At 38.0% G+C, this 19,520-nt stretch overlaps 1 protein-coding gene across 6 annotated transcripts; it reads left to right on the top strand.

The window, feature by feature from the left end:
• The first annotated feature begins 5,582 nt into the window (after positions 1-5,582).
• LOC113732583 (uncharacterized) lies at positions 5,583-17,567 on the top strand. Of its 6 annotated transcripts, XM_072050532.1 has the most exons (5): positions 5,585-6,811; positions 9,399-9,454; positions 11,242-12,443; positions 16,718-16,773; positions 17,345-17,567. In XM_072050532.1, the coding sequence occupies exons 3-4, from the start codon at positions 11,255-11,257 to the stop codon at positions 16,759-16,761; spliced, it is 1,233 nt and encodes a 410-aa protein (XP_071906633.1). In that variant the 5' UTR covers positions 5,585-6,811; positions 9,399-9,454; positions 11,242-11,254; the 3' UTR covers positions 16,762-16,773; positions 17,345-17,567. The 6 variants fall into 6 exon arrangements, 3 of the variants coding, with proteins under 3 accessions (XP_071906634.1, XP_071906633.1, XP_071906636.1); XM_072050533.1 differs by lacking the exon at positions 9,399-9,454 and having other exon boundaries at positions 5,583-6,811; XM_072050535.1 differs by lacking the exon at positions 16,718-16,773.
• Positions 17,568-19,520: the final 1,953 nt, after the last annotated feature.

The following is a 19,520-nucleotide window of genomic DNA, read 5'->3' as shown; positions in this document are numbered from 1 at the left end:
TTGCTGGAATTTTCTGTTGCACCTCATGGGAGAGAAGCTGAGATTTTTCCAATGTTATCCCTAAAACTTTGGTTGTAAATTGACACATCTTGGCTCCATATACCTTCTAACACCTAAGTAAAGTCATGTCTGTGATATTTGAGGAGTTAAAAGCAAGAAAAGATTGACTTTTAAAGCATTTTCTGTGACAGCCCCACCTTCCCCTAAGGCAAACCAAAGAGGTTAGCGAACTGCCTGCCCAGCTCTCGCCAGGACTAACGGTGCAGTATAGAGCGATCTATCACGTTCCGGAACTTATAACGCGCGCAAATAAGGCAAAAGGGCAAAATAACCCAAAATAAAAGAAACAAAATCCGGAGTCGGCCATGAATAGTAACCGACTCGTCCGAACCCAACCAAACATCGAATTACATATACCACATAACATTTAGCCTTTACAAACCAAAAATGACATTTAAAAGTGATACAAAAGTCACTACATATATGGTTTGCCAAAACAAAAGTGAAAACGGCCCTAATGATACATTTAGGGTCCCATTTTATATACAATACAAAAGAGTCATTCATCTAGTTCATTCGGCAACCATTTATCAAAATTCATTCCAAAAGAGTCATATTCCTGTAAGGAAAACAAAAGGAACGGGGTGAGCTAATTGCCCAGTGAGAATACAACTCAAGCAACCAAGTTCATGGATACATCAAGCTTAACAGTCCAATTTACCAAAATAAATAAAGCCACACATTAATAATGAGGATAAAAGGATACGGGTGGCTCTCAAGAGCCCTTTTCCTCATTTGAATTCTTGATCAGGTCTCATTGACTCTCCGTCAATGTCTGAAAGGTAACCAACCGTAGACTCCTCTTAACTTCCATTCCCTTCCTCCTAACATTCCTCAACCGGGCCCGAAATCCAAACACTTGCAATGTGGTATTACTCGAGTAAACCGGAATCAAGAGTCTCTCATACTACAAGATTCCATATAACGTTGCCCCAAGGTACATTAATTAACACGACCAAGCCCTCGCCGGCTCGATTTAATCAATAACCAATGGGGATTGAGCTCATGGATAATATTTGAAGTCGTGGAGACTCGTCCAAACGACATCAAGTCATGTATTTCATTTCATGTAACATTTCATATAACATTTCATAAAACATTTCATATGACATTCCAATAACATGAGAAACAACAAGTGAGAGTGATAAAGTACACTTTCACTTCAAGTAATTAACATTCAAAGCACCAAGTTCAAGTAGCAAAGCCATATAATAGCACACAAGTGAGTAGTACACTCACCAAACTAGCACAATGTAGTTTCAAGCACTTTAGTCAAAAGAACGTTGTGCACCACCGTCACGCCCTAAAAACATGCAAACAAATACAATGAGACTCGATAACGAGTCATAAACCAAGGCCAAACATGACCCCAATAAGGTTCCATAAACATTTACAAACAATAGAGGAAACCAGAAATTTCGTAAATGTAACTAGCATTGGCCCGGAAAAATACAGTTTTGACGTCATTTTGCGGTAATAGCACAAATTCCACTACGAGTATCGGATGAGGGTGCAAGACCCACCATCTCGAAGCTAAAAGACAGGGCTACAACATCACCGAAGGTCACTCAACCCAGATTTGAGTGCAAACAGGTCAAAAATACAAGATACTTCATCAACAACGTAAAACAGATTCACCAAAACGCGTTCTAGCGGAAATATCATAACTCAGGCTCTACATGTCCAAATCCAGAAATTCCAAAACCAAATGAAAGCTAAGAAATAGGGATAAATTTTATCAGAAGGCCTCAACACTCAATTCGGAAGCAATACCAGTCAAAACAACCCATTACAGTCGCAAATCCCAATTTCGGGTAAAACAGAACAGCAATAGTATTTTCGACTTATCTCACTCCACACAACTCCGATTGACCTGAAATTTTGTAGCCACCTTTAAAATGTCATTCCCTACAACTTTCATGTTTTGAGCTAAGGCCAATTCGGCCTCTATCTAGCACCTAAAAATTCGGACAGAATGTACCCTTAAGAACCCTAGATTTTCCAATTTTCTTCCAAAACAGAAATTGGTTGCAATTAATCACTTTTCCCACCTCCTTAAGTCATTATAGATCATTTCCATACATCATAGATAGCCACACCATCATGCTTGAATTAAAACAGAAAATTCCCCAAAAATAATAAAAAGTCATCAATTCAACCACAAATCAAGAATTAATCCATAAACTTGCATCTTCTACTTCCACTAAGCATGATTTGAGCATCAATTAAGGAAGGAGGGTGGTTCTTCACAACTTACCTTTAAAACAAGAGAGGGAGAGCTATGGACCACCTTAACTTTCCAAATAACTTCACCAATCACCTCAAAATCACTAAGTGGAGGAGTTTTATGGAACAATTGGAAGATTAATCGGTTGATTTGAGAGATTGAGCAAGATTGGAGACCAAAATTGTGAAGAGTTTTCTTTCCTTTGAGCTTCAAGAAAGTCGGCCACCCTTGGAGGAATTTTGATGATTTTTGGGTCATTTTTGGTTATTTAAGTCAATGGTAAGAAAGTCTTAAGGTATCCCAATCAAATAGTGACACTTGTCACCTTTAATTAAATGCTCACCTACCTTGTCTCCCTTATATCAATCCACTTAGCACTCTCTACTTATCTCTTAACACCCGATAAATTAATTCCAGTATTCAAAACTTAATCTAGTTGGCCGAATTTTTCCGGACTTTCCGCACTAGTGGGTCCCACGTCCGGTATCTGCTCTTAATTTCTCAAAATCTATTCGATACTAGAAAAATCATCTAAAAATCATATCCGCTCCTTAAATTTATCTAGAAAAATTTTCTAATCACGAAAATGCAGAAAACAAGTCATGAAAAATAAAAAAAAACTTAGAAAATGAAAATTACGGGTTCTCACACTCTCTCCCCCTTAAAAGAATTTCGTCCTCGAAATTTCTCACCTTGGTTCACAAATAGCTCAGGGTATTGTTTTTTCCACCTCCTAGGTAGCTTTTTCTATCCCATGATTTTTTTTTCTTCGCGAACACTATTCTCTCTCCTACCCAAACCCTGCGATCCTTACAAACCATACCAAGACTCAAACGATGATTTTCCCCAAAGGATTACTACTTCCAGGTAGGCGTGATATCTATTTCGTCCATCAGAATTGGGACTGACAAATGGATGAGTAACACCGGGATCTACTAATATTTCCGCAGAAATACCGCAATCGTACCTTCCTCAATCTCAGGAGAATCGGGGACCTGTTGTGGCTCCAGTGAATACACTCGAGCTGCTACCTTAGATTTCGTCCCATTCCCCTTATCCGGTCCCGTGTTGGTCTTTGACATAGTTTGAGCTCCCCTTCCTTCTTGCGTCATAAGCAGGCAGGTAGCAAGCTTGTGGTCTGCGCTTCCACAACGTAGACATTTGCCTCCTTTCTTCCAGCAATTGTCTTCAGAATGATTCGACTTTCCGTAATACCCGCAAGGTCCGCGTGCTGCTGAAGCCGAGCCTCCTCTCTGGCCTCTCCCCAACTGGCTGCCTCGTGACGGGCTCTCTCGTGACACTCCCGGTACCCTTTTTTCCCCAATTCATCGCCCAAACTTGGAAGGGGTACTCTCATTCCCCTGCTCCGAATTATTTTCAGGAAATCCTCGCTTTTTCGCCTGGAAATTTCTTACTTGCAATCTGGCACTCTCTACCCGTTGGGCCTTCTCAACGGCTTCGCTAAAAGCATTGATTTGAGCCACTGCGAGGTCCTTCTGAATCTCCACATTTAGGCCCTGGATAAAACGCCTAATTCGCTGTTGCTCCGTCACAATCAACTCAGGCGCAAATTTGGACAGGCGGGTGAACTGGCTCACGTATTCCGCCACCGATTGAGCTCCTTGGCGGAGTCGGATGAACTCATCTTCCTTCCTTTCCTGAACCAGAGGAGGGAAGAATTTCGCGTTAAACTCCCTCATAAAATTTACCCTAGTCCTGGGCGTTTGTTCCCTCTCCCATTTTTGCCGAATAACATTCCACCAGGAGCGGGCCGCCTCTTCCAGCTGGAAAACGGCAAAAGTCACCTGCCGTTCTTCGGTATAGTGCAGGGCGGCAAAAATATCGACCATCTTTTCGAGCCACCTTTCGGCAACATCCGGATCAGGTCCCCCGATGAACTTGGGTGGGGCAAACTTTTGAAATCGTTCCAGAGCTCTGTCTTCGCTCTCAACATGATTGCCAGGGTTTCCAGGATTAGGGTTCGGATTCTGGCCTTGTTGCTGCACCACTTGTGCCAACAGGTTTGTCATTTGCTGCATAGCGGCAGCTATCTGTACATTAGGGTCAGGATGGGGTCCAGAGGAGGTTTCTCCAGTACCCCGGTCTGGCGTAGGTTGCCTATTCCCGCGCCCACGGCCCCGTCCACTACGTGTGCCGTCCATACAATTTAAGTCGATCTATGTCACAAAATAAATATACTGTTAATGGGCAATGGGCACCTAACCCCTCCTTTTCGTAGCCCGAAACAGGAACAAGTAAACAAGAACAATTAACTACTCCACTCCCTCGTCGAGCATTTAAACACATAACACATATACAGAGAACACATAACAGTATCAACATGTATACAGAACAGTCAGTCAAGTACATATAAAGTCATCTATAGAATCGCAATTTCTAGTTCGCCCCATTCTTTCTAACCTAGACTCTCGTCTCTTTCGTATCCGGGCGCAAGAATCCCATTTAGGATAATTCACAACTCGAGCCGGCCGGTCCCAAGCGTAAATCATCCATATTATAGATTCCTACCCGACATACATATCTATCTTCCTCAAGTTGCATAATAAAGATTTTTACACTTATAACATGCCCCATTCATAACTTACGCTCAAACGAGCACTTAGACATCTCCAGGAAATCAGGACCATAACACCACTTGGCCCTAGGCTCACTCCGCGCAGAGACCACGCGAAGTGGCTCTGATACCACCTGTGACAGCCCCACCTTCCCCTAAGGCAAACCAAAAAGGTTAGCGGACTGCCTGCCCAGCTCTCGCCAGGTCTAACGGTGCAGTATAGAGCGATCTATCACGTTCTGGAACTTATAACGCGCGCAAATAAGGCTAAAGGGTAAAATAACCCAAAATAAAAGAAACAAAATTCGGAGTCGGCCATGAATAGTAACCGACTCGTCCGAACCCAACCAAACATCGAATTACATATACCACATAACATTTAGCCTTTACAAACCAAAAATGACATTTAAAAGTGATACAAAAGTCACTACATATATGGTTTGCCAAAACAAAAGTGAAAACGGCCCTAATGATACATTTAGGGTCCCATTTTATATACAATACAAAAGAGTCATTCATCTAGTTCATTCGGCAACCATTTATCACCATTACAGTCGCAAATCCCAATTTCGGGTAAAACAGAACAGCAATAGTATTTTCGACTTATCTCACTCCACACAACTCCGATTGACCTGAAATTTTGTAGCCACCTTTAAAATGTCATTCCCTACAACTTTCATGTTTTGAGCTAAGGCCAATTCTGTGAGAACCCTGAAAATAGACATATAAATATCAGTGCATATTTTATTTGCATTTTAATTCTTTAATAAATTTTAGCACTAAGTCCAATTGTTTTTAAGTAAGTACGTAGAAATAAACGTTATGTGCAAAATAAAAGAATTGTGCTAAACTACTAAACTTCTTAGTTTTGTTACATTAACTTCATATTTCAATGGTAAACTATTTCATTGATCTAATAATTAATTTTTTTGAATTCTAGTATTGTAATTAATTGTTTTGAAATAAAAGGGTAAAGATAATTTCTATGTAATAAATAATATAATTGTGCCAATATTGAATTATTCGGTTTTGCTATACTAAATTAATATTTCTTGAGTTGGATTAATTCTATTACTTTAAAATAAATTCTTTGATTTCCGATAGCTAGTTTTAATCGTTAATAATGTTAAATGTTTATAGGAATTTCCGCGTTAAGATAAAAATCAATGAATTTTAGATAAATATGATATTCCTATACTAAACATACTTAAGGCATGAAAATTCGATAAATTTTGTGTAGGATAACTTTAATTCTTGAGAATAAACAATTGGAGATGCGGATAATTAAGTTAATCGCTATATAATGTTAGGAACCTTAATATTTAAGTTTAATCGATATTTATTCGATAAAAATGGTTAAGTATATTGGGAGGGGTTATTAGGCGTTCAAATCACCCTTGAGGATAAATTTGAGAAATTAAGTTGAGATTAGGAAACCAAGTGAAAAGACCAAAAGACCTTACAATTCCATGCGAAACCAAACGACCCTTATGACAAATTCCCATCACCGCAACTTCGACCAATTGCATTTTAACCAATTCGATACGCAACCTTTCGTAAACCGCGGCACCACAAAACCACTTGATCAAATTCACACTACATCTCACAACCATTTCAGCCGACTCTTTCTCTGCACAAACCAAAGTCGAAATCAACTTCACTCCAAATACCACTCTACTCTTTCATTCTTGATTCACAACAAAACCTCATTTCTTCCCTGCCTTGACCGAGAGCACCGAGAGAGGGAGAGAGCTGCCGGAAACTTCTTGGATTCAGCCGTGAGTTGGAGCAAAGCCAGGGAAGGGAATCTGCCGGAAGCTTCACCAATTCTACCTTCATCCACAACCCTTTTCAGCCGCAACTCCAAACCAGAATCACCATCTGCACTTGGCCGAGAGCTAGGAAGGAAATTTCTGGAATTTCGTGTGAAAGATTGGTTGCTAGCTGAGGTAATTTCTGGTCTAAAATAGGTTGATTATTAGTTGATCAAGCTATATCAGAGATTACATGTTTAGATTATACAATCGGATGCTGAAATCAAAACCTTAGGAAAATTTCTGTTTTGAGAAATTGTTGCTACCGAGACTTGAGGTGTTATTGCAGCTCCAATTTTGTTTTGTGTGATAATCTGAACACCCAAATGTCTTTAGCTGAGTAAGAACTGGAAGATTAAGACCATGTATGATGAATTGGGCATTCGAATGAAGTGTTAAAGCAGAGATAAATTTCTGGGTTAGTTTGGGGTAAGAAAATTCTGCCGAGAGCCTAGCTTAATTATTACAGCTTAACTTGGTTCAATTTGGTTGCTATCAAACTGATTTCTGGTCTGGATATGATAGCTAGTTAAATTCAGCAGTTGTGCATGTGAAATTAAGTGCAAAATACAGGAATTAACCATAGAAAAAAAATGGTTTGTGACTAAACAAATGCTGGAAGAATTTCTGGTTTGGCCGAGAGCTTAGCTTAAAGCTTTGCAACCTGATTTGGTTTAGTGTTGTTGTTTAAACTTATAACCATGATTAGATGACTAATAACAAGTTAATTAGGCCCTGCATGTAGTTGATTAGTAAGTTTTAAATCAGAGAAATAAAGGTTAAGAGTACATTCTGCTTCAAGGCATGATCACCCGAGCCCAAGCAGGAAAATTTCTGGAAATTTTGATGTTAATAATGATAGTTTGAACTCAATTTTGAAAGTGGAAAATTTTAGTAACTAACTAGGTGTTTAAAATGTTGAATTGAGTAACTAACACCATGTTTAAACCAAGGAAATTTGAACTAAAGTTGAATTGTTTGCTGGAAATCTTTGAAGCCGCAAGCAAGGTTGAACCAGAAATTTCAGTTTGCCTTTAGAAAGTTTAAATGGTTTCTGAACATTTATTTTATTGTTTCCTTGGACTATGATGGTCTTGAGCTACATAAGAGATGCAAAATTTAAGTGGTTTGGCGAGGAAATATTTAATATATTGAAGGATTGAATTAAAGAGGTTAGTATACAAATGCTGGAATTTCCTTTGTGATGGCCGAAGGTTGAGTTGGAAGCTCAACTTAGTTTCGAAAATTTCCTTCAAATCATGAGGGATGGAAATGCCTGGAATATGTTGTTTTGGAATTATATAAGAAATGTATGGATGGTTTGAATAAAAACATTTTGGTGCAAAAAGAGAAAAAGGAGTTTTTCACATGTGAAAAATGACATTTCAGATTTTTGGATGTCCCTGACCAATTTCAGTAAAATGCTTATATCTTGGTGTAGAAAAATCCGTTTAAGGTGCCGTCAGTGGCATTTGAAACTAGAAACATGGGCCTTGGTTCTGTAGAAATTTTATATTTTTCCTCCATGTGTACGGCTGTACGTGACTCCTCAAAGTAGGCTGTCTTGACTTAATGTCCTGTTTCTTCAGGAAAATGAATTTTGACTTGAATCGAATGTTGGGCCTATCTGTGATTTGAATTTCTGAATTTCAAGTGAAGCTTACATGCTAAAATTTTCTGGTATGTGAATGGCATTGAGCCTAGTAAAATGCTATGGTGGTAATCTGAATTTCTCGAGTTATTTAAGCGTTAAATTAGCCGTGACTTTACTCCTTGTTTCTAGTTGAAATTTTGGTTTGAAAGTGATTGGTTGCTATCAAGAGCTAATGATTGATGAAGCTCTTGGCCATTTGAATGATTTTCTAAGTACTACAGGGTGACGAAAGTTAATTGCTGGAATGTCTTGGAGGCTTTACTTTTATTTTATTTTTAGTTGCTTATGATGGGCTTGCTGAAACCAAGTGCTAATGATTGATGAAGCCTTGGTTGATCATTTTATTTTATTCAGAAATGCACTTGTTGAAATCTAGGGCTAATGATTGACGAAGCCCTAGTAATTTGCTATGTGATTTTTGTCATATTTTGATCCATATTATAATTTCGAAACGGAATCGGAGCTGTGGAAGTTGTATCGACCTTGCGAACTCGAGTAGCTGTGATCAAATTAATCAGAAATATTTTTCCAGCTAGTATTATATTATAAAACTTTCCAACTCGATAATTTCCTTTAGCTCAAACTAGCCTCGATTAGTAAATAAGTTATATAGCTTTTGAAAATTCTAAGTCTTATTTTAATTCATTTTCTTTCCTTAAGCTATAGTTAACTATAGGAAAAGTTCCAAAATACGAGTTGTAATAATTCTGGGGAAAAGCATGGGAAACTTGCTCGGCAAGAAACCTTATTTTAGGGTAAAATAGTTTTAGTAATAATTTTTGCAGGAACCATAGCTTTAAAGAAATGTTCAAAGTAACTTTCTAACATTGATATTAAGAGGTTTGTCGACTTATTTCCAGAAAATTTATACTAGTTACCCTTTTTATAAGGAAAAGTACCTCAAGGAAAATTATAAGAAACATTTCTACTATTTGTGTCAAGTTTCAATCTAAGTAGATTTTTGAAATTACTATGGGAAAGTAAACTAGCAATATATTAGATAAACCTCAATGTGTTCGAGTCTAAAGACTGAATAAAAGCTTATAATTTCAATATTTGATATTCTAGGATATTGCGAGGAAGCGGAATTCGATTCCCAACTTGACATCTGAACTTCACTCTTGGTGAGTGTCCCTGCTTGTTTTATGTTATGTGGTTAAGCGCTTTATTAACTTGCTATATTATAACTATGAAGTGGTTTTGACCCATCGAAGTGAGCAATGTGTACTTTATCACACTAGCCTTTCGAGTGGTGACTTGCGTAAAACATTTTTTTTGTGAATCAAGTGCTAGACGTAAAGTCGTTGGGTGAATCCCTCGACGAGTCAATAATAATCAATCAAGTGCTAGACGTAAAGTCGTTGGGTGAATCCCTCGACGAGTCAATAATAATAAATCAAGTGCTAGACGTAAAGTCGTTGGGTGAATCCCTCGACGAGTCAATAATAATCAATCAAGTGCTAGACGTAAAGTCGTTGGGTGAATCCCTCGACGAGTCTATAATAATAATGTAAGTTCAGGACGTAACGTCGTTGGGTGAATCCCTCGACCAGTCTAAGGTACACTTGGGTATTATCGCCTTCCTATTTGTTTACTTCAATCGAATCAATACGTGTTAATTGTTTTAATTGATTGCATGTTTTTGGGGCACCACTGAGCTTTAGCTCACCCCACGTTTATTGTTTTCCTTAACAGGTTCTGGAAACTGAAAGCTGGATGCTTACTTAAGTTTTCCTTTTGGATTGTATTTGAATGCTATAACTTATTCTGTGGGCTGTAATGTGTTATTGAGATAATGCACTTTTCTTTTGGGTTGCCACTTGAAACGGGAAAATGGGTAAACCCTAATTCGATTACTTGGCCTGTAAATTTGTAATAGAGATTTATGTATTTATCTACCCGGATTGGTACGACTTTATATTTTGGTACGTAGCACGTGGGATGTTTAAGAGCCTCGACTGGCTAATTTATCTCTGCTATCTCTGAAGTTAAGTTGGATGTAAGGATGATCTTATTCGGGAAAATTTGTTTTGTAACAGAGTAGTTTATTACTCCAAGGTTTTAGGTTAGAATGCTTGCATGAGTCCTGGCGAGAGTTGGGCAGACGGCCCGCCAACCCTTTGGTTCGCCTTAGGGGAAAGTGGGGTCGCCACAGGTGGTATCAGAGCTCTTATCGAGCTCGTGCCGGGAGAGGACTCTCGGACTGTGGGGATTGACTCGTTAAGTGTGGAACAAAAGTTTATAGTTGGGATATTAGACATGTATGTTGGGTAGGAATCTCAAATATAGGTAAGTTACTCTTGGGACTGGCCAGCCTGAGGTGTGAATTATCCTATAGTCAGATTCTTGTACCCGAATACCAGATATTTCATTAAATGGTGTATTTGCAATTGAAAAGAATTCAGTATATCGCATTATGATGTGACTAGAAATCATGACTAAGTTTGGAAAAGTAGGATTGAAGGAATCAAGTCTAACTTTTGAAAGTTAAAGGTAAAGAGCCAATGGTGTGATCTTGAAGATTAGTGCCAATTACGTATTTAAGAGGAATTTATGGAAGCGAAATCGGAAGAATGAGTGGGGCCTAGTGGGATTGTCAAAGACTAAACTAATGAAGGTTAAGTTGAATCTAAACTAAGGGTTGAGCTATTAGTTATGTGGTTATAATAATCGGTGTATTATTGACTTGCTTTCCTTCATGTTTATAAAGATCGAAATATGAGTTATGTGTGAAAATATTAAATGTACCGTGAATTGTTTGGCTTTTAAAGTTGTATGAACTTTGGTATGTGAATATATGCTTTAAGTGTTTTAAATTTTCTTTCTCTTGGTATTCATATTGACTTCACTTAATAATAACAAGTAAATAAATAGCAACATCTTCGCTTGATCACTTTATTTTTATCAATAGGCATAACTAGGCTATGGATCTACAAGTTAGAAATAGAGGACGTGGGAGACCAACTAGGCAACACCCCGAGGGTGGTAGTGATAGGGAACCTGAGGCCAACCCAGGCCATGGTCAGGGAAACGTGGCCGGAGATCCAGTGGCCACCGCAATCAATAGAATAACTGATGTGTTAGAGCGCATGACTGAGCATCAAGCCCATGGAGCGGTGCATCAGCAAGGAGGCCCAATCGATTACGAGGATCGGGCATTAGAGAGATTCCTGAAGTTTGGACCTCCTAAGTTCTACGGAGGCCCAGAACCTGAGGTAGCCGAAGGTTGGTGGGAAAGGATCTCTGATATTTTTGCCGCTCTAAATTATACGGAAGAGAGGCAAGTGACTTTTGCAGCATTCCAGTTTGAAGGAGCAGCTCGTTCCTGGTGGAACCTAATTAGGGTCAATTGGGACAGGAATCATATTCCCAGGACCTGGGCGAACTTCACAAGGGAGTTCAACGCCAAATTTCTTCCACCTCTCATTCAAGAAAAGAGAGAGGACGACTTCATAAAATGTAAACAAGGGGCGATGAGTGTCGCCGAATATGAAGTCCAGTTCACAAAATTGTCCCGATTTGCTCCTGAACTGATAGCCACGGAACAAAGGCGTGTCCGGAGGTTTGTGCAGGGACTAAACGTGGAAATTCAGGAGGGATTAGCTGCTGTTCGGATAGACACATTTGCTGATGCTGTAGAAAGAGCTCAAAGGGTTGAAGTTGCTAGAACTCAAGTAAAAACTTACCAGGCCAAGAAAAGATTTGCACCTAGCAGCAGTCGGGAGCCGACTTATACAAATGCTCCACTGGCCAAAGTGGGTCGAGGAACTGGTGCCAGAGGTGCCGGAGGAAGAAATAATGGAACTAACGGGGGACCAAATGGAAGAGGTCAACCTAGGAACGCTCCACAAGGAAGTCGTGCGATAACTTTCCTGGGAACTTGTGGGTATTGCAAGAAACCTGGACATACCGAGGCCGGTTGCTGGAGGAAAGCAGGAAAGTGCTTGAAGTGTGGAAGCAGCGAGCACCAAATTGCCGGTTGCCCGAAAATACAAGAGGATAATACCCTGAATGATGAACCAGCCAACATTAGAGAGAATAGGCCGAAAGTTCCTACCAGGGTTTACGCTATAAATGACCAACCTGTACCTGATTCTTCGGAAGCCGTGGAAGGTACTCTTCCCATTTCTCATCAATTAGCTAGAGTGTTAATTGATCATAGCGCAACTCATTCATTTGTGAACCAAACTTTTCCATCCGGAGTTAACGTCAAACCTGTTAGATTACCCTTGACCTTGAAGTTAAAACATCAATGGGTAATAAGATTTTAATCAGTAGCTTAACTTATAATAACTGTGAATTCTGGATTGAAGGGCATAAAATACTAGTGGATCTAATCAAATTGGACATACGAGGTTATGATGTTATTATATGAAAGAATTTTCTAGCTCATCACCATGCTAAGCTTGATTGCAGAACAAAAGTATTGGAACTTTGGATTTCCGAAGAAGCAACTTGGGAGTTAGAAGAAGAAATGCAGAAAAAGTATTCCGATTTGTTTCTCAAGAAAGTAAGAATTTTGAGGACAAAATTCATTTTAAGGAGGGGAGGATGTGAGAACCCTGAAAATAGACATATAAATATCAGTGCATATTTTATTTGCATTTTAATTCTTTAATAAATTTTAGCACTAAGTCCAATTGTTTTTAAGTAAGTACGTAGAAATAAACGTTATGTGCAAAATAAAAGAATTGTGCTAAACTACTAAACTTCTTAGTTTTGTTACATTAACTTCATATTTCAATGGTAAACTATTTCATTGATCTAATAATTAATTTTTTTGAATTCTAGTATTGTAATTAATTGTTTTGAAATAAAAGGGTAAAGATAATTTCTATGTAATAAATAATATAATTGTGCCAATATTGAATTATTCGGTTTTGCTATACTAAATTAATATTTCTTGAGTTGGATTAATTCTATTACTTTAAAATAAATTCTTTGATTTCCGATAGCTAGTTTTAATCGTTAATAATGTTAAATGTTTATAGGAATTTCCGCGTTAAGATAAAAATCAATGAATTTTAGATAAATATGATATTCCTATACTAAACATACTTAAGGCATGAAAATTCGATAAATTTTGTGTAGGATAACTTTAATTCTTGAGAATAAACAATTGGAGATGCGGATAATTAAGTTAATCGCTATATAATGTTAGGAACCTTAATATTTAAGTTTAATCGATATTTATTCGATAAAAATGGTTAAGTATATTGGGAGGGGTTATTAGGCGTTCAAATCACCCTTGAGGATAAATTTGAGAAATTAAGTTGAGATTAGGAAACCAAGTGAAAAGACCAAAAGACCTTACAATTCCATGCGAAACCAAACGACCCTTATGACAAATTCCCATCACCGCAACTTCGACCAATTGCATTTTAACCAATTCGATACGCAACCTTTCGTAAACCGCGGCACCACAAAACCACTTGATCAAATTCACACTACATCTCACAACCATTTCAGCCGACTCTTTCTCTGCACAAACCAAAGTCGAAATCAACTTCACTCCAAATACCACTCTACTCTTTCATTCTTGATTCACAACAAAACCTCATTTCTTCCCTGCCTTGACCGAGAGCACCGAGAGAGGGAGAGAGCTGCCGGAAACTTCTTGGATTCAGCCGTGAGTTGGAGCAAAGCCAGGGAAGGGAATCTGCCGGAAGCTTCACCAATTCTACCTTCATCCACAACCCTTTTCAGCCGCAACTCCAAACCAGAATCACCATCTGCACTTGGCCGAGAGCTAGGAAGGAAATTTCTGGAATTTCGTGTGAAAGATTGGTTGCTAGCTGAGGTAATTTCTGGTCTAAAATAGGTTGATTATTAGTTGATCAAGCTATATCAGAGATTACATGTTTAGATTATACAATCGGATGCTGAAATCAAAACCTTAGGAAAATTTCTGTTTTGAGAAATTGTTGCTACCGAGACTTGAGGTGTTATTGCAGCTCCAATTTTGTTTTGTGTGATAATCTGAACACCCAAATGTCTTTAGCTGAGTAAGAACTGGAAGATTAAGACCATGTATGATGAATTGGGCATTCGAATGAAGTGTTAAAGCAGAGATAAATTTCTGGGTTAGTTTGGGGTAAGAAAATTCTGCCGAGAGCCTAGCTTAATTATTACAGCTTAACTTGGTTCAATTTGGTTGCTATCAAACTGATTTCTGGTCTGGATATGATAGCTAGTTAAATTCAGCAGTTGTGCATGTGAAATTAAGTGCAAAATACAGGAATTAACCATAGAAAAAAAATGGTTTGTGACTAAACAAATGCTGGAAGAATTTCTGGTTTGGCCGAGAGCTTAGCTTAAAGCTTTGCAACCTGATTTGGTTTAGTGTTGTTGTTTAAACTTATAACCATGATTAGATGACTAATAACAAGTTAATTAGGCCCTGCATGTAGTTGATTAGTAAGTTTTAAATCAGAGAAATAAAGGTTAAGAGTACATTCTGCTTCAAGGCATGATCACCCGAGCCCAAGCAGGAAAATTTCTGGAAATTTTGATGTTAATAATGATAGTTTGAACTCAATTTTGAAAGTGGAAAATTTTAGTAACTAACTAGGTGTTTAAAATGTTGAATTGAGTAACTAACACCATGTTTAAACCAAGGAAATTTGAACTAAAGTTGAATTGTTTGCTGGAAATCTTTGAAGCCGCAAGCAAGGTTGAACCAGAAATTTCAGTTTGCCTTTAGAAAGTTTAAATGGTTTCTGAACATTTATTTTATTGTTTCCTTGGACTATGATGGTCTTGAGCTACATAAGAGATGCAAAATTTAAGTGGTTTGGCGAGGAAATATTTAATATATTGAAGGATTGAATTAAAGAGGTTAGTATACAAATGCTGGAATTTCCTTTGTGATGGCCGAAGGTTGAGTTGGAAGCTCAACTTAGTTTCGAAAATTTCCTTCAAATCATGAGGGATGGAAATGCCTGGAATATGTTGTTTTGGAATTATATAAGAAATGTATGGATGGTTTGAATAAAAACATTTTGGTGCAAAAAGAGAAAAAGGAGTTTTTCACATGTGAAAAATGACATTTCAGATTTTTGGATGTCCCTGACCAATTTCAGTAAAATGCTTATATCTTGGTGTAGAAAAATCCGTTTAAGGTGCCGTCAGTGGCATTTGAAACTAGAAACATGGGCCTTGGTTCTGTAGAAATTTTATATTTTTCCTCCATGTGTACGGCTGTACGTGACTCCTCAAAGTAGGCTGTCTTGACTTAATGTCCTGTTTCTTCAGGAAAATGAATTTTGACTTGAATCGAATGTTGGGCCTATCTGTGATTTGAATTTCTGAATTTCAAGTGAAGCTTACATGCTAAAATTTTCTGGTATGTGAATGGCATTGAGCCTAGTAAAATGCTATGGTGGTAATCTGAATTTCTCGAGTTATTTAAGCGTTAAATTAGCCGTGACTTTACTCCTTGTTTCTAGTTGAAATTTTGGTTTGAAAGTGATTGGTTGCTATCAAGAGCTAATGATTGATGAAGCTCTTGGCCATTTGAATGATTTTCTAAGTACTACAGGGTGACGAAAGTTAATTGCTGGAATGTCTTGGAGGCTTTACTTTTATTTTATTTTTAGTTGCTTATGATGGGCTTGCTGAAACCAAGTGCTAATGATTGATGAAGCCTTGGTTGATCATTTTATTTTATTCAGAAATGCACTTGTTGAAATCTAGGGCTAATGATTGACGAAGCCCTAGTAATTTGCTATGTGATTTTTGTCATATTTTGATCCATATTATAATTTCGAAACGGAATCGGAGCTGTGGAAGTTGTATCGACCTTGCGAACTCGAGTAGCTGTGATCAAATTAATCAGAAATATTTTTCCAGCTAGTATTATATTATAAAACTTTCCAACTCGATAATTTCCTTTAGCTCAAACTAGCCTCGATTAGTAAATAAGTTATATAGCTTTTGAAAATTCTAAGTCTTATTTTAATTCATTTTCTTTCCTTAAGCTATAGTTAACTATAGGAAAAGTTCCAAAATACGAGTTGTAATAATTCTGGGGAAAAGCATGGGAAACTTGCTCGGCAAGAAACCTTATTTTAGGGTAAAATAGTTTTAGTAATAATTTTTGCAGGAACCATAGCTTTAAAGAAATGTTCAAAGTAACTTTCTAACATTGATATTAAGAGGTTTGTCGACTTATTTCCAGAAAATTTATACTAGTTACCCTTTTTATAAGGAAAAGTACCTCAAGGAAAATTATAAGAAACATTTCTACTATTTGTGTCAAGTTTCAATCTAAGTAGATTTTTGAAATTACTATGGGAAAGTAAACTAGCAATATATTAGATAAACCTCAATGTGTTCGAGTCTAAAGACTGAATAAAAGCTTATAATTTCAATATTTGATATTCTAGGATATTGCGAGGAAGCGGAATTCGATTCCCAACTTGACATCTGAACTTCACTCTTGGTGAGTGTCCCTGCTTGTTTTATGTTATGTGGTTAAGCGCTTTATTAACTTGCTATATTATAACTATGAAGTGGTTTTGACCCATCGAAGTGAGCAATGTGTACTTTATCACACTAGCCTTTCGAGTGGTGACTTGCGTAAAACATTTTTTTTGTGAATCAAGTGCTAGACGTAAAGTCGTTGGGTGAATCCCTCGACGAGTCAATAATAATCAATCAAGTGCTAGACGTAAAGTCGTTGGGTGAATCCCTCGACGAGTCAATAATAATAAATCAAGTGCTAGACGTAAAGTCGTTGGGTGAATCCCTCGACGAGTCAATAATAATCAATCAAGTGCTAGACGTAAAGTCGTTGGGTGAATCCCTCGACGAGTCTATAATAATAATGTAAGTTCAGGACGTAACGTCGTTGGGTGAATCCCTCGACCAGTCTAAGGTACACTTGGGTATTATCGCCTTCCTATTTGTTTACTTCAATCGAATCAATACGTGTTAATTGTTTTAATTGATTGCATGTTTTTGGGGCACCACTGAGCTTTAGCTCACCCCACGTTTATTGTTTTCCTTAACAGGTTCTGGAAACTGAAAGCTGGATGCTTACTTAAGTTTTCCTTTTGGATTGTATTTGAATGCTATAACTTATTCTGTGGGCTGTAATGTGTTATTGAGATAATGCACTTTTCTTTTGGGTTGCCACTTGAAACGGGAAAATGGGTAAACCCTAATTCGATTACTTGGCCTGTAAATTTGTAATAGAGATTTATGTATTTATCTACCCGGATTGGTACGACTTTATATTTTGGTACGTAGCACGTGGGATGTTTAAGAGCCTCGACTGGCTAATTTATCTCTGCTATCTCTGAAGTTAAGTTGGATGTAAGGATGATCTTATTCGGGAAAATTTGTTTTGTAACAGAGTAGTTTATTACTCCAAGGTTTTAGGTTAGAATGCTTGCATGAGTCCTGGCGAGAGCTGGGCAGACGGCCCGCCAACCCTTTGGTTCGCCTTAGGGGAAAGTGGGGTCGCCACAGGTGGTATCAGAGCTCTTATCGAGCTCGTGCCGGGAGAGGACTCTCGGACTGTGGGGATTGACTCGTTAAGTGTGGAACAAAAGTTTATAGTTGGGATATTAGACATGTATGTTGGGTAGGAATCTCAAATATAGGTAAGTTACTCTTGGGACTGGCCAGCCTGAGGTGTGAATTATCCTATAGTCAGATTCTTGTACCCGAATACCAGATATTTCATTAAATGGTGTATTTGCAATTGAAAAGAATTCAGTATATCGCATTATGATGTGACTAGAAATCATGACTAAGTTTGGAAAAGTAGGATTGAAGGAATCAAGTCTAACTTTTGAAAGTTAAAGGTAAAGAGCCAATGGTGTGATCTTGAAGATTAGTGCCAATTACGTATTTAAGAGGAATTTATGGAAGCGAAATCGGAAGAATGAGTGGGGCCTAGTGGGATTGTCAAAGACTAAACTAATGAAGGTTAAGTTGAATCTAAACTAAGGGTTGAGCTATTAGTTATGTGGTTATAATAATCGGTGTATTATTGACTTGCTTTCCTTCATGTTTATAAAGATCGAAATATGAGTTATGTGTGAAAATATTAAATGTACCGTGAATTGTTTGGCTTTTAAAGTTGTATGAACTTTGGTATGTGAATATATGCTTTAAGTGTTTTAAATTTTCTTTCTCTTGGTATTCATATTGACTTCACTTAATAATAACAAGTAAATAAATAGCAACATCTTCGCTTGATCACTTTATTTTTATCAATAGGCATAACTAGGCTATGGATCTACAAGTTAGAAATAGAGGACGTGGGAGACCAACTAGGCAACACCCCGAGGGTGGTAGTGATAGGGAACCTGAGGCCAACCCAGGCCATAAAATTGTCCCGATTTGCTCCTGAACTGATAGCCACGGAACAAAGGCGTGTCCGGAGGTTTGTGCAGGGACTAAACGTGGAAATTCAGGAGGGATTAGCTGCTGTTCGGATAGACACATTTGCTGATGCTGTAGAAAGAGCTCAAAGGGTTGAAGTTGCTAGAACTCAAGTAAAAACTTACCAGGCCAAGAAAAGATTTGCACCTAGCAGCAGTCGGGAGCCGACTTATACAAATGCTCCACTGGCCAAAGTGGGTCGAGGAACTGGTGCCAGAGGTCATAAACTTGCATCTTCTACTTCCACTAAGCATGATTTGAGCATCAATTAAGGAAGGAGGGTGGTTCTTCACAACTTACCTTTAAAACAAGAGAGGGAGAGCTATGGACCACCTTAACTTTCCAAATAACTTCACCAATCACCTCAAAATCACTAAGTGGAGGAGTTTTATGGAACAATTGGAAGATTAATCGGTTGATTTGAGAGATTGAGCAAGATTGGAGACCAAAATTGTGAAGAGTTTTCTTTCCTTTGAGCTTCAAGAAAGTCGGCCACCCTTGGAGGAATTTTGATGATTTTTGGGTCATTTTTGGTTATTTAAGTCAATGGTAAGAAAGTCTTAAGGTAGCCCAATCAAATGGTGACACTTGTCACCTTTAATTAAATGCTCACCTACCTTGTCTCCCTTATATCAATCCACTTAGCACTCTCTACTTATCTCTTAACACCCGATAAATTAATTCCAGTATTCAAAACTTAATCTAGTTGGCCGAATTTTTCCGGACTTTCCGCACTAGTGGGTCCCACGTCCGGTATCTGCTCTTAATTTCTCAAAATCTATTCGATACTAGAAA

The sequence above is a fragment of the Coffea arabica genome, chromosome 5c, assembly GCF_036785885.1.
Source record: "Coffea arabica cultivar ET-39 chromosome 5c, Coffea Arabica ET-39 HiFi, whole genome shotgun sequence".
NCBI classification, from domain to species: domain Eukaryota; kingdom Viridiplantae; phylum Streptophyta; class Magnoliopsida; order Gentianales; family Rubiaceae; genus Coffea; species Coffea arabica.
Note: the sequence above shows the minus strand (reverse complement) of the source record. Positions and strands in the feature narration are given on the sequence as shown.

Coding starts and splice junctions, on each gene's coding strand:
- LOC113732583 (XM_072050533.1), top strand. CDS start 11,255: ATGGATCTACAAGTTAGAAATAGAGGACGTGGGAGACCAACTAGGCAA. Junction 12,444..16,717: donor TTCTTCGGAAGCCGTGGAAG/GTACTCTTCCCA, acceptor TTGATATTCTAG/GATATTGCGAGGAAGCGGAA.